The sequence below is a fragment of the Podarcis erhardii genome, assembly GCF_964252035.2.
Source record: "Podarcis erhardii genome assembly, chromosome: 12".
Taxonomy (NCBI): domain Eukaryota; kingdom Metazoa; phylum Chordata; class Lepidosauria; order Squamata; family Lacertidae; genus Podarcis; species Podarcis erhardii.
Genome location: NC_138513.1, coordinates 21,112,046 through 21,127,464, shown reverse-complemented (window position 1 = coordinate 21,127,464; position 15,419 = coordinate 21,112,046). Strand labels below are relative to the sequence as shown.

Here is a 15,419-nt window from a genome sequence, read left to right as displayed (position 1 = left end):
CTACTGTAGTGGACTGTTATTCTTTTCACACTGAAAGGTGACCCTACCTAATCCATGCTTTCCAAAACAATAACAGAACCGAAATTCGGCTCTCCTTCTCTGAATTTTGCAGTGCATTTCTCCATCCAAGTAACGTGTGCAAAAATGCATGTGCTGGAGTAAAGTGCACATATTAATGAAAACAACATACCAAAAAATCATTACATTACGGGGAGGTGTTTTGCAATGTGTATAGTAAGCCAAATTGCACAGAAATGTGTGTATTTCTGGAGAAATTCACTAATGAATTTTCATTAGGACTTTCAAAACAATTGCAAACAGATGTGGAAACATGGAGAGCTGTATTTAAGATTGAAAAATAAAAATAAAAACAGAAAATAGACAGATTCACCCAACTTTGAAGCACTCTATTCCGTCTCTCTTTCACTCCTGCCTCCCTCATTTGAACCCTAAATATGTTTCCTCAGAATAAAAGTCCCATCAGTTTCACAGGGACTGACACTTAGTACACTTAGAATTGAGATCTAAGTCTTTTGGTAAAATTGAGCTCCGTAAACCAAGATTTATATTTAGGTTACTTTCTTTTTTTAAAAAAACACTTCACCTCAACATAATCCAAGTCACAACTGCTGATGTTATGGAGCTGAAAGTCAGTGAAGTTCAGAATCACTTGATGGCCTTCTGGCTGAGAGATGACCCACTCGCAGATTTTGTAATGAGACAATGGCCTGGTATAATAGGGTGATCTGATGACACCTTCACCGGACAAAGCTCCTCCACAGGCTGCCAATAGAAATGGACCATTAGTAATTCTACTGATAATACTAGGAAGCAGTTTCAAACCAGGGTGGATAAACATCAATGGGTGGGGTTTTTTTGGTTTTTTTTTTAAATTGATTTTTAAAAATTTAAACCAGATTTTTAAAATAAAATGCTTTTGGGGAAAACTCTTTCTAAAGATAGTTTTCTATTTAAGTTACATTACAGTCCAAAGGCTATTCATCAGGAAATAAGGATTTGTTTTAATTTTTTCAGTCTAAAAAAACTCAGTCTAAGTTTTTTTTTTTTAAAAAAGAATTTGTTTAACCACATCAGTTAACAAACATGGATACATATGCTATAATGTTATTGTTTTAGTTAAATAAATTGTTTAAATTGTTATTAAAGAAATGATTATTTTTCTTCTTCCAATAAAGTACAGCAGAAAAGTTGTCCAAATATAAACAGTTCACTTATTAAACCTCACAATAATTTCATAATTATCTGTCTATGTATTTCTAGTAGTATACCCAAATCAGTAATTTTTTATATAACTGTAAAAACTACTCTGAAAATTTATTATCCCAAAAATGAAACCTTCACCTGGTTGTAAATATTAAGATTATACCAGCAAGGATGAGTCTTTCTGTAAAAAAAATATGATTTAAATCAAATCTTACTGACTAGTGATTTATATTGCGATTTAAATCAATTTGATTTAAATCAAATCCACCCTGTTTCAAACCAAACAAAACTACTGATCCAAGTTCAGTATTGTACACACTGACTGGCAGTGGCTCCCCAGGGTTTTGGAGAGAAGACTCTACCTGGACATGCTAAAGATCAAACCTGGGTCCTACTGCATGTTCCATCACTATGCCACGACCTACCTGGGATACTTATAGCTACTATAAGTCCATAGTGTGCTCCATCATGATGATGTGTGAGAACCTGGTAATGTCTTCTCTTTCCCCTATCAACTTTATTTAAAAGTAATTGAAACCTAGGAAGCTGCCTTATACTGAGTCAGACCATTGGTCCATAAAGCTCAATATGACCTACCTGGCTGGCAGTGGAGCTCCAGGATTTCAGGGGGAAATCATTCCCAGCCCTACTTGGAGATGCAAGTAATTGGACCTAGGCCAGCGGTTCTCAACCTGTGGGTCCCCAGATGTTGTTGGACTACAACTCCCATCATCCCTGAGCTCTAGCTAGGGATGATGGGAGTTGTAGTCCAACAACATCTGGGGACCCACAGGCTGAGAACCGCTAGCCTAGGCCCTTCTGCATGCAAAAGCATATGCTCTACCACTGAGCTACAACTCTTTACCACATCTCAGGTTGTCCATGGAATTTCACTTTAGAATTGATTGATAAAACTTTAGAGAGATTGACTAATGTAACCTGAATTTGCTCCATCAGAGTTTTACTCATGTCTAATCCTATAAAAACCAACAGACACCACTGAGTTCTATGAGAGAAAATACATAACAGCCCACCCCACAGGTGGGTGTTGCACAGGTAAGGGATAATAATTTGCTCAGTTGATTTGCTCCTGGGTTCAAGTGAGGACTCACGGCATTTATGAACCATTTCCCTTACCGACATCATAAACAGCCCTGAAGCTAGATCTTTGTACTGAGGTATCGGACTTGAACTTGACCCAGAGGTTGCTGCCATGGGAAGTGATAGCTGAAGGAAGTGTATTGTTGCCACAGAACTTGTTGATTAAGGGGTCCATCTCAGTGTCACCATCCCGGACCTAGGCCACAAAAGAAAATGAAACCACTGAAAAGTTAAGCATCAACCAGAACCATGTTTTTGCAGGAATGGCTGGGTGTGCCCCAGACCAATGCAAATTCCAGGTCAAGAAACAACAGCATTCAAACACACCTACTGCTTACCAAACTGGTGACTCCCATATTGGCTGCTGAAGAAGGTAGAAAGGTGATTTTAATCTTTGCATGTAAGCTGTTAAAGATCTGGCAACCCCTCCTCTTAGTCCCTCTGAATCATTCACAAGTCTCTAGTGCCTAGAGGAACCATTCACAAGTTAGATGGTGTTATTTCAGATATGCCCGCACCAGTTTTGGATTTATGTGTAAGCTAAACAAGCTATAGCTTAGGGCCGCACTCTGTTGGGGGCCCCCAAAAAAAATAAAGGAAAAAAACACCTGGATGTACATTTCCTAAATATAATATAAAAAATAATTAAAATAAAACCTACATACAGCAACAGTGTTTTGTGTTGTGTAGTAGGCTCCTATGATGTAAGTAATGGGCCCCACCTGCCAGCCTGTGTCCTAAAATATCACTGGTTTGCTCATTTCTATATCAATTACTTTGATAAAATACATGTTTTGTTATGTGCAAATAGCTTTAGATACCTATTAGGTCCATAAATTACCATATAGCATATATTCAAGACAAAAAAGTGACAATTTGTTGTTGACAAAGGGCAGCTGGACATATAAAGGGCCCCATTACCTTCAGTAGCTTAGGGCCTCATCAAACCTAAATCCAGCCCTGGCCTGCACCCTGGCACACTCTCCATGAAAGCCTTAATGAAAGAAATTATGAAATGGAGGGGAAACACCAGAACACACCAATAACACAGGACCTCATTTGCCACTAGTGCTAAACTAGCCATGATGGCAGCCACGGGATTGGTAATTGTGCATATGCCTTTTTAAACATTGGGAAGGGATCCAGAGCACACAACTACCACTGGGAGAGATGTGGCGGGGAGGTGTTACAGGAGCTTTAATGCTTCACCCCCACTGTGGTTCTGATCCAGATTGGACATGCACCACTTGCGTTGTGGGAATGGGGAAAGCTTCTGCTTGCTCCAAGCGCACATAGATCCAGACTGAGGCAACAGCATGGGGCAAAGAGTTCAAGCCCCTGCACCCTGCTCCATGTCAAAATCCTGTATCACAGAACAAGCCTTCAATCTATTTTTTTAAAAATTCACACATTTGTGTATGCCCCATTTGTACTAATGGACCAGTCTCCAGTGGAAATGTGCTAAACCTTTGTCTTGGAGTAGAATGCAGCCTGAAAACAGTGGAAGGATAAACCACCTTAATCTCAGTTCACAGCTGTTAATAGATTTCTGATTTATTTTAAACATGCTGGTATAATGTGACCCATAAAGTCCTGTATAGCCAGGGACTGACATACCTGTATAATTTTAATCCTTAGGCTATATCAGATTGACCTTTCTGCATGAAATATCCTGCTGTCACGGTACGATATCTGAGCAGCACCATCTTCTTAGTGATCCCAGGCACTAAGGGCTGTTCTCATGTGTTTTCAATTAAAAATATGCTGTGTCACATTTCTGAAACATCTGTGTGCCTACATTATACTGAGCTGCAATTAGACACAGCTTTCTGGAGTGCATTTAAGTGTGTCCCTGACAAAGAAACTGAAGGAAGAAGCCACTTAAGAATAGCTGGCGTACACCACATAGAGTGGCATGTACAAACAATGTACGATATAACCCATGCTACATGCACTTCTGCATGGGATTCCCCTCTAAATAGGGAGGTATATATAAAAGTGTCATACAAATAACTTGCTGCTGATAGCGCTGGCATGCTCTGGCTGAAAAAAAGCACCAGTTATATTCGGTCTTTGTCAAGCATTTATTCTGATTTGTTTGCGGGAAGGTTATATGATAACAAGCACTCATCTCATTTGTGGAGTGTTTATATGTTTTTTCCATTAATCATTTGTTTGTGCCAAACTTTTCAGTGCACTTCTGCATCACTTTCCTAACAGCAAAAAGTCTGGGTTTCTTCTAAAAGTGGATTTGCTCTGCTGTGGGTGGCAGAGCATTAAATCTAATTGCAGAAACCTAAATTGACAATACACACTTGAGCCTCTCTTGAAAAATAGTGACAGTCTGGAGGTACCCTACATGACCTGTGTTAAGTTGTGGGTGAACATATCAGACGACACAGTGATTCTTCAAACAGCTCTTCTTTATTCTGAGGCCAGAACTGAACTGAGCTGAAGGGCTCAGTCAGCCTGCTTATATAGAGATCCAGTACCTTGTTACTGTAACAACATTCTAAAACTATCCAATCACTGAACGTCACTTTCGATCCTTCATTTGCATAACTATCTACAGTATCCCCTTGCTGGCCCAGGGTGAGAACTTCAGTACATAACAACCTGCATAATAGCCTTTCAATGAACTTTCATGGAAAGGAAAACAACAACAGCAAGAAACATCTCCCCACCTCTCGTTAGGATGCTTTAGAGCAGTTCCAGTATTGGGTTGTTAGCCATTTTTTATAGTGTTCTGTGCTTCCATTCCTCAGCTGAGTGGATGTGCAAGGAATCAGGGTGCCAGGAGTTGCCAAATTAATGCAGACACATCAGAACAAAGCTACACTTCCTGCATTTGATCGCCAAATAACAAGGTAAATGCCTTGCTGAATTAACAGAAAGTGATTGGGCCTGGCAGAAACAGTTTTGTTCTTCTTGTTGCAGTGGATTTCACTGCCGTTTTGCCAGCAATTAGGGGAGGGAATTATGAGCCCAAACAAAACAGAAGCTGTCTGTTTTCATTACACACCAGGCTTCCCCCTGATTTGGAAATTAATTACACTTCGTTCCAACCAATGTCAAAGGAAGAAAGGAAGGAAGGAAGGAGCAATGTTATTACAGCAACAAGCCAAAGCTGTAGATAACAGTTCAGTTTATATTAAAGATAGTCCACAGGAACCCTTTCTCGTTTTTCCACCCTCAAAAGGCAAGTTTCAAGCTATATAAAGACAAATGAGTCAGCTGATCCCCAGTTGATGGCTGAGACCCAAAGAGCCTGAAGCGAGGGGTTTTCAGTAGCATTTTTGACTGCTGTTTTTGAACAGCTGACCTGATGCCACATAGAAACTAGATGTGGAAACCCCCTCTAGATTTTTTTTTACTGGAATTTAAAGTCTTTGTTTTATTTTAAAGACCACTTCAACTCTTTTGGATGTACTTTAGAATAACAGAGTATATAAATAAACTAATACATATTCAGGTAAGAGCTCAAGTTAATCAGCCACATAAAAAGTGCTTGGCCTCCCGGATTTGAAATTATATTATCATGCAGTTTGCTTAGGATGGATTAAAGACTGGGTCATGCTAAGAAATATGGAGATTCTAGACTTGGAAGGATGGAACAACCACTAGGGTTGGCACGCCTACCTAGTTTATGATAAGGTGGCCGTAAATAAGGACTTCCTGAACCATATAATCAGGAAGTCATTATACAAGGTTTGGGCAAATTACCGATGGCTCTTAGAACCAAAGATACCCTGGTGGGTATCTCCCTTAGAAGTTGTAGCCATGAAAAAGAAAAATATGGAAAAGGGTTCGCCAACATATGAACAGCTATTAGTTAAAGAGCAAGGTGATGCAAGATTAAAACCCTATGAAGAAATTAAAATTACTGTAATAGTTGACTACAATAATAGTTGGCTACAATATTACCAAGTAGCGCACTGTTTTAAAGAAGACAAAAAAATTGGATTTGAACAGAAAACATCAAAATTACAAAGCGAACTCCTACAACCAAATAAGAGACTAATATTGAGAATGTATAGTTTACTCCTGGAATGGGAACTGAAAGATGAAATAATAAAAGAAACAATGATAAAATGGTCACAAGATCTAGGTCAGACAATTCACCTAGCTAGATGGAGAACCGATATAAATTTTACGGCTTGCAATTTGATAAAAGAAAATATAATGAAGATGTTTTACCGCTGGTATCTCACTCCAGTAAAATTAGCAAGGATTTATAAAAAAACAATCAAATCTCTGCTGGAAATGTAAATCAGAGGTAGGAACTATGTACCATATGTAGTGGGGGCACAAGGTGGTCAAACAATTTTGGACATCAGTACATGAAGAGCTTAAAAAAATATTCAAGAGTTCAATTTCTAAAAAGCTGGAAGCATATTTGCTGGGCTTAATAACTAGTGACATCCCCAAGGCAAAAGGAATGTATTTCTTTACGCAACAGCAGTGGCCAGATTATTAGTGGCAAAAAATTGGAAAAAAGGTAAAAAAACCACAAATATCAGAATGGAGAGCTAAAATCTGTGAATTTGCTGAGATGGCAAAATTAACAGCAACAATTAGGGGCTGCTCAAAACAAAGAGTGGGAGTGCGTAAAGGAATATATAGAAAGATAAGGATTTAGAGCTTAAATTTAATATGCAACAGGTAAACCACGGAAGGAGACAAGACATACTATAATATATATGGAATAATAAATATAAACTTCGGTTAACACAACGAGGAATAATATTGTGTAAAGAAGATCACACATGGGTGAAGGGAAATAATGGCTATGGGGGGAAGGGGGTATTGAGGCACATCTGGAAAACTATCAAGATATATGTGACCTAAGAGGTTAAAATGATGGAGTCTAAAGAATAATATTAATGAAGAGCAAAATAAGGGATTTTGTGAAAAATCTGTCACAACTGAAAACATATGAGATATGCTCTTGACTGTATTTGGGTTATTATGATTGTAAAACCTTCTGATGTTAAGGCTGTATAAAATTAATAATAATAAAGAAGATATATCAAAAAAAGTGTTTGGGCATGTGTATAAAAGAATACTGAATGCCATTTTAGCCATCTACACACACACATACCAGTAAAGTACCAGTGAAGAGAATTTCAGTTAATTAAGTTAATTACCGTACATCTAGAACCAAACATCATTTCCCTATAAAGCAGTTGCTAAATTCAGGGTTAGCTGTAGCCTTAGCTGAGGTGTAGGGAAACTTTGGCCCTCTTCAGATGTTGCTGGACTACAACTCCCATTATCCCTGACCATTGCCCATGCTTTCTGGGACCGATGGGAGTTGTAGTCATCAACATCTGGAGATGTTCCTCACACCTGTTTTAATTGATGTGAGATCATTTCCATAGTTAAGATTTCCCAGATCTTGTCTTATCTTCCCTTTGATAGTTGGAGGCCTTTAATTCTCCTCCCCCCATTTTCTTGCAATTCCTAGTTTCAAGAGAAGTTTTTCTGGAGGGAGAAGTTTCTCCTCCTTGAGGGAGGAGAACCAAATCTACAGCCCCATTGGTTCAGGGAACAAATTACATAATTATTTGAATCTGGCCAATATATATTTTGGACCCAATATTACTGTTGGCTGTTTTAGCTCCTGAGGACCATGCACCTTTTATACAGCTTCTCTCCTGCTGGGTCAGGCCAAAGGCCCAACAAATCTAGCATCCTGTTATCACAGTGAGCACCCAAATGCCTGGATGCAATCATCACTCTCCCCACTTGTGATTCCAACAACTGGCATTCAGAGGTAAGGAGCATAGCCATCATGACACTCCATTCTGTGCTGGGAGAAGCTACTCCTGGTGCAATTCTGCCTTCTATGCACCTCTTAAAGGCACAGGGCCCTTTGCAGAATACGGCTCTGGCAAAACAAACTCACTGAGCAATGCTTATCCTTATCTTGTATTTGGCACACTGCAACTTGAGTGCTCAATCATACGGAGATGATAAAGAGTCAGTCTTATCATAGTTATGTTTCTGTGCTGATCTACCTTTGCCTTTTTTGATTGCTCATAACTTGTTGTCATCTGTGGCTTTTGGACCCTAATGAAGTTGAATGTTTATTTCCTTGCATATCCTAAGCTAGAAACTCTTCTCCACCATTTTTTTTTTTTTTTTGGTGCAGAGACATTCTAGGGATGCTTGAATAGATCTCCTATCACTTTCAATTTCTTTTTTAAAGTATCATGAGCCCCTTCAAAATACATCAGGACTATGGACCAGAGGGAGAAAGGGTTACCCAGAAGGTTGCTGGCCAGTAACTCCTAAGGTACCCATGGAAGGTCTTCCTTAATGGTGCAGATAGGGTTGTTTTCCATCAGGAAAATATTGCAGGGAAAAAGGGATAAAACACCTCTCCTCCAGTATGCCACAATCTCGTCCAAACCAGGGTAATCCCCACCACAATTGTTTTTTAAATAGATGTTAAAAGATGAGGAATCCAATCACATCTTTAACAAATGTCTCATCTCATTTGGCCCATCCTCCTCCTCCTCCTCCTTTCAAAGCCAACCTTCCAACTCTACAATTTGATGAGTCTATCAAAGTCACCTCAACGTAGTTCCAATTGCAGCTGGGATGACTGTCCAGCTCCAGGTGTGTAAAATTGAGGATCATTTTTTCACCGGGTGGTTGTCGGATGATGTAGATACATTGCCTGTTGTTAAGGTAAGGATTGGGCCAGTAGGGGGACATGAGAACCCCACTGCTGCCTGTATAGTTTCCACCACAGTTGGGATCCGCTGCATTGATGAAAAACAAAAGGTTACTCAAAACAGCATCTGTTTGCCCTGTGAAGAGCTGCAACTGTAGACCCGGTATGCAAAAACACACTTACCGGTTGATGTTGTATATGTGATATGGAAGCCTCTGTCACTATTAGAACCATCGGAATGGAAATGAACCAAGCCATATGGGCCAGTGGTTTGAAGAGGAGGTGGCAACACAGAGCTGCAATATCTTCCAAGGAGGGGATCTTGAGGGAGGAGACCATCACGAATCTAAATAAAAGCACAAATCCACATATTCATATCATGTTACACACACATGGACTTTATGGGGTGGACTTAATCCAATTTATAGTAGCCCCAATGAAATCTGGTTAAGTCCCATTGATTTCTTGGGTCTGCTCTAAAAGCATGACTAAGGCCACATTCACGCTATGCATTTAAAGCACTATGATACGACTTTAAAGAGTCATGGCTTTCCCCCAAAGAATTCTGGGAGCTGTCAGTATAGCATCTATAGTGGTACCTTGGAAGTCGAATGAAATCCATTCCAGAAGTCCGTTTGACTTTCAAAACATTCGAAAACCAAAGCATGGCTTCTGATTGGCTACAGGAAGCTCCTGCAGCCAATCAGAAGCAGCGGAAGCCCTGTTGGACATTCGGCTTCCAAAAATAGTTCGCAAACTGGAACACTCAATTCTGGGTTTGCAACGTTCTGGAGCCAAAACGTTCAAGAACTAAGCTGTTCGAAAACCAAGGTATGACTGTATTTGAAGTTGACATTTATTTAAGCTGCTTATCTGGACAGCTGGAGTCTTTATGCAGGTGTCTGTGACAAAATAATGGTTCAAATTGGATTATACTGGCCTATCAAGGAGAATTACCTCTCCCCACATATGGCAAAGTTTCTAATTTTTAAGTGTTTTCGACTGCCGTTTTATGCACACTTATCTGGAAGTAAATCCCATGGACCTCTGTGGGACTTACTTCTGAGTAGAAATGCATAGGACTGCAGCAGTAATCTTCTATCCAAAGCATCTTGTGTTATGAATAACATTTTTCTTCTAACAGATTTTACCTCCAGATAGTCCTGGCTGCAATTATCATGGTGCTCAAGACTCAGTGTGCCAAAAGCAAACATGATGAGGAGGCTGGGATTGGTCGAGATGATCCAGTAGCAATCCTTGTTGGGAGGGTAGTTACCAGGATAGCCAGGTGAATTAATTGAACCGTAAGTACCAGTCAGCTCACCACCACACACTAAGGGGGAGACAGAAAAACTGGGGATTCTTATTTACATTTTCACCACAGGGAGAAAAGCCACTTTTCCTACTTTGAAACAGACAGCCCTCTGTTTGTGAGAGGGCAGTCCTCTGTTTGAAGGACTGTCTGTTTCAAGGTAAAGTACCAGAAGGGTATCAAGAGCAGGACCCTGGATGCTGTCCCTTGATGGACAGCAGTCACACAGGTCACCATCTTCCTCTCTCTGGGGGAGTTGAATCACATTTCTATTCATCTCACCAGGTGGGGAAGACAGTGACCAAGTGACCTGTGTCACTAAATTTGCTAATTGTTGGTAAATTTGCATGTAGAAATGGAAATTAGCACAGGCACTCTTTTCCCTGCACATTTGTGTCCTCATATGTCCTCTTTTTTTGGTGGAACATAGTGGCGTATTTCCCTTTTCTTCAGTGATGAATATGTGGCCACTCTAACCACAAGTCATGTGCCCTGAAAACCAGACATCTCAAGACTTCTTGCACCAACCTGGGATGGCATTGTAGCTATCAGAATAAGCTCTGGAGCATATGATTTTTGAGGGTGCCTGAAATCCTTGAGTAAGGACTCAAATACCCTGGGAAGTAAAATGTCCCAGGGTCATATACACCCAGAGTACTCTCAATGACATCACTAGGTTGTGGGTTGTTTTTTGTTTTTAAAGAAAACACCTATGCACTGCTGCCCATTCCAATATAAACCAAGTGACATCACCCTTCACTTCATATTCCGCTTATAGGCATAGAGTAACACGCGTGTTAATCATATATGACAGACACAAGGCTTCCATGTTATTTCTAAACAGGGAATGCATAATATGTGACGTTTTCCTAAAGCAGCAGAATTAGAAGCTATGCATTTTGCTTGGAATTAGTAAACTGTTCAGCTGTGAACATAACTAGCTTTTTTTAAAAAAAAAAAAAAAAACTATTTTAAAACAAATGTTTTCAAAATGTGGACTGCTGTCTTCAGCTCTGCTTCGTTCAGGGCTCATCCACACAGGAGTTTAATGCAGATTTGAAGCTGCATGTGTCTTAATCCCCATCCCACCCCAGCATTGTCCGAATGCCATGCTTCTTATCTAACTGGCAGCCTGTACTTCCCCAGAATTAAATTTGGAGTTTCCCAATTCAGGGATAACCTGATAAAGGAAGTAAATCCAATATAAAGCTACATGTTACCAAACTCTGGATTGCAATGAAGTGCACCTGTATTAAAAAAGCACAACTTTTTAATTTTAAATATATATGTCTACGGGCACAGCTAAATAAATAGCTGAACACATGCCCACAACAGACTTTAGGTTTCCAGAAGTCATAGAGTGGGGAAGTACTAACTGAGGGGAGGGAAGAACAACACTCAGCACATGCAACTCATCAAGCAATGCTCAGTAATGTGGTAGGGAAACTTCAAGGCAGATTCCAGAGACATACAATTGAAAGGGCTCACATGTGGGCAATGGCACACATGGGAAAACTGACTCCCATCTGCATTAATGCCCTAGTGTTGCGGGTACAGTCTTACTCGTTTTCATGCACCACCATCTTACCCGGCTGCCGGGACTCCCAATGAACTGTAAACCCTCGTGCATTCATCATGTGGTCAGAGTGGAGCCAGAAATACAAAGAGTTATGGCTGCTGAAAAGCTCTTCTGGGGGAGAAGACCCACAATATTTCCCCAGCAAGTTTGCTGAAGCCGACTCTCCATCATGAATCTGGAGAAAGCCTGACCTGCAGCTGATACTCTCCTCCAGCTGGAAGACTGGAAATGTGATCCGCAGGATCTAGCAGGAAAGAACAGAGAGATTCATTTAATTTGCTTGTTTTTTTCTATCCGTGGACTATGAGAGCCTCGGCTGAAGGATGATTAGATATTGTTTATACAGTTACACTGTGCAGATTAGATAGCACACCTGTCCACACAGTCATATGTTTGCCAGAACATCTGGAGGTGCTCTATATAATTTCCTGACAAACCCCAGAGCAGGCAGAAGGATTAGCTATTGCTAAAGGTCAAAGGAAGAGATAAAGAGGTGGATATACACAGAAGTTGACCAGGGAATCTAATACCAGACGCTCCAAACTATTTTGGTAACCTGATAGCTATTCTGGATTTCATATTATCCCATTTCAACCGGGACACTGAATTCCTCCCTGAAGCTTGGGAGTCCCCAGACTGATCATTCCCCACTCCCACCCCTGCTTTAAGTTTCCCAAAGACAGGACTGGTCAGGTCTCAGGCTTGCAGAATCTACATTGATTTATATTAGAAGTCCAGGAGACATGAATCAGACCCAGGTGAAAAAGAAAGACCCTCAGAATAAAGCCAAGAAATAACAGAACAGAACTGAGATGCCATCTTCACAAACATCTGCTTCTGGTTCCCCCACTGCCCCAGTTTTCTTCATAATTTGGGGTGGGGTAGTCATTTTGTTGCTGCCATTGTTAAACAACAGAGTCAGAATTCCTTGCCGATCTACTTCCACCCAAAGATTTACCTTCTGGACTCCCTTGCCCTAAGGTTAATGCCATTGTTAAACAACAGAGTCAGAATTCCTTGCCGATCTACTTCCACCCAAAGATCTACCTTCTGGACTCCCTTGCCCTAAGGTTTTTTTTGTTTGTTTGTTTGTTTGTTTTTGCTGTTATGCCCTTTCACCCCCAGGTTGTGCAGCACTTACCTTGTCGTTTGTAGTCCGAACCACCCAAGCGCAGCTGACCGGCTGATTATATTGCTCAGTGTGATTAAGGTAGCTGAATGAGCCTGACAGGCCTGAAAGTGACCCACCACACGCTGCAGTTATGGAAAAGAGTAAGAAAGATAATATCAGAAGTTCCTTGAAGGAAATGAGAAATACCTATCAGGATACCTAAAAGATCATCTCATCTCTTACCCAACTAGTCACTGCCCTATGCAGGAGAAGACCTCCTGTAGATATCAGGTCCCTTCTGTACAATGAAGAAATAGGGTCTTTGGTGTGGTGGCACCTGACCTTTGGAATTCCCTCCACTTACATACCAGACAGGTGACATATCTATTGCCTCTTTGGTGCCTGTCGAAGAGCTTCCTTTCTCAACAAGCTCTCTTCAACAAATCAAAATACAGTATTTGGCCCCCATCTGCACTTCCGAGCACAATTCAAAGTGTTGGTGCTGACCTTTAAAGCCCTAAACAGCCTCAGTCCAGTATACCTAAAGGAGCGTCTCCACCCCCATCACTCAACTGAGGTCCAGCTCTGAGGGCCTTCTGCAGGTTCCCTCACTGTGAGAAGTAAAGTTACAGGGAAGCAGGCAGAGGGCCTTCTTGGTAGTGGCACCTGCCCTGTGGAACACCCTCCCATCAGATGTCAAGGAAATAAACAACTACCTGACTTTTAGAAGACATCTGAAGGCAGCCCTGTTTAGGAGAGTTTTTAATGTTTGATGTTTTATCGTGTTTTTAGTATTCTGTTGAGAGCTGCCCAGAGTGGCTGGGGAAACCCAGCCAGATCGGTGGGGTATGTATGTATGTATGTATGTATGTATGTATGTATAAATTATTATTATTATTATTATTATTATTATTATTATTATTATTATTATTATTACAACATTTAGAGCAGTACTATACCATTTTAAACAGTCATGGCTTCCACAAAAGAATCCTGGGAGCTGAAGTTCTTTAAGGGTGCTGAGAGTTGTTAGGAGATGCTTATTCCCTTCACAGAACTACAATTCCCAGAGTTTCCTGGGAAGAGATATTGATTGTTAAACCACTGTGAGAGTTGTAGCTCTGTGAAAAGAACAAGGATCACCTGGCAGTTCTCAGCACCCTTGCGGTCAAGCAGGGATGCAGAGATACACTGTACAGTCTGAAAGCTGCTCCGGACAAGAAGCCAGGTTCAGGTAAGCAGCTTTAAGGACTAGTTGGAATTCTGTTTCCCATTGATTGCTGCTAAGCTGACAGCTGCAGTGGGTGAAGCTATAGCGCATCAAAGAACAGGCAATAGCTTCCATCTTCAGACAAACTGCCACAATGGCACAGATCACAAGGCACCCACATCCCGCTGCTAGAGCCTGCCGTTTAGGATTTCTGAGTGCTTTATGACGTTCATTTATGGTGCACTTACCTTGTTGGGGTGTCTGGCATTGAGGTCCAGTCCAACTGCTTGTACATTCACAAGAGTAGCCATTCACCGCATCGGTGCAACTTCCTCCATGCTGGCAAGGATTGCTGGAGCACTCGTCAATGTTTCTGTACAGTTGACACCCGTCCAGCCAGGATGACACACACAGTTGTAGCCAGAGACTGTAGTCTGCAGACATGAAACCAAACAAAAGAGAAACCAAACACATATGAGTCTACTACTACCATAACCATATGAGTCTACTACTACCACCATACGCTTTTAACATAGCAACAAACACTTACAAGACACATTCCATTTAGACAAGGGTTTTGGGTTTGGGCAGATAGTGCTCAGGGCAACACACCCACTGGGGCCGTAGCCACTCCCAGTGTATCCAGGTGGGCAGATACAACTAGGCAAAAGGCCTGCAAAAAAAGAAGAGGCAAAATAATCAAAGCTATGAATGTAATCATAATTTGATATTAATCATGTTGAACATCCCTGTTTCAAAGGCTGCTTTATCAGCAGCAAAATCTTCAAATGATCCATTGTAGTTGGTTTTTTTAAGTTGTGACTTACAAATAATTTAAGATGCAGCCCTCTGATTAAAGTTAGTTTACTTAAACTAGCCTGGTTTGAAACTCATACACTCAAGAGAAATGGCAATGCCTGTAACCAACAATTTAAGCAACAGAGTAAAATAAAAGCCCTATTTTTCAAACAACAACAACCACCTTGATGTAGGCAATATTTTCCGGCTGTTTAGTCAAGCAAAAGCTGTTATCGGGATTAAGTGCGTAGTGATGTTTGGGGGAAATCCATTTCAATTATTAGGCTAAATATAATGGCTTGTTTACTCAATCCTTTTTTACAGGGATTAGCCCCAGTTAAAAATCTGATTCAATTACAAGCATTGAAATTCCTGATGTGCCGGATTAGAGTGCCTGTGCTT

General features: G+C 40.7%; 1 protein-coding gene across 1 annotated transcript in view; it reads right to left on the bottom strand.

Moving 5' to 3' along the window:
- Window positions 1-15,419, bottom strand: part of CUBN (cubilin) — a gene marked incomplete at its 5' end in the record, with an annotated part of 145,317 nt that overhangs the window by 101,522 nt on the left and 28,376 nt on the right. The window contains 11 exon segments of the mRNA XM_081881783.1: window positions 605-783; window positions 2,362-2,521; window positions 8,905-9,095; window positions 9,191-9,353; window positions 10,159-10,340; window positions 11,908-12,142; window positions 13,040-13,152; window positions 14,468-14,593; window positions 14,596-14,653; window positions 14,770-14,805; window positions 14,807-14,892. Coding sequence (XP_081737909.1) covers window positions 605-783; window positions 2,362-2,521; window positions 8,905-9,095; window positions 9,191-9,353; window positions 10,159-10,340; window positions 11,908-12,142; window positions 13,040-13,152; window positions 14,468-14,593; window positions 14,596-14,653; window positions 14,770-14,805; window positions 14,807-14,892 — 1,529 coding nt within the window.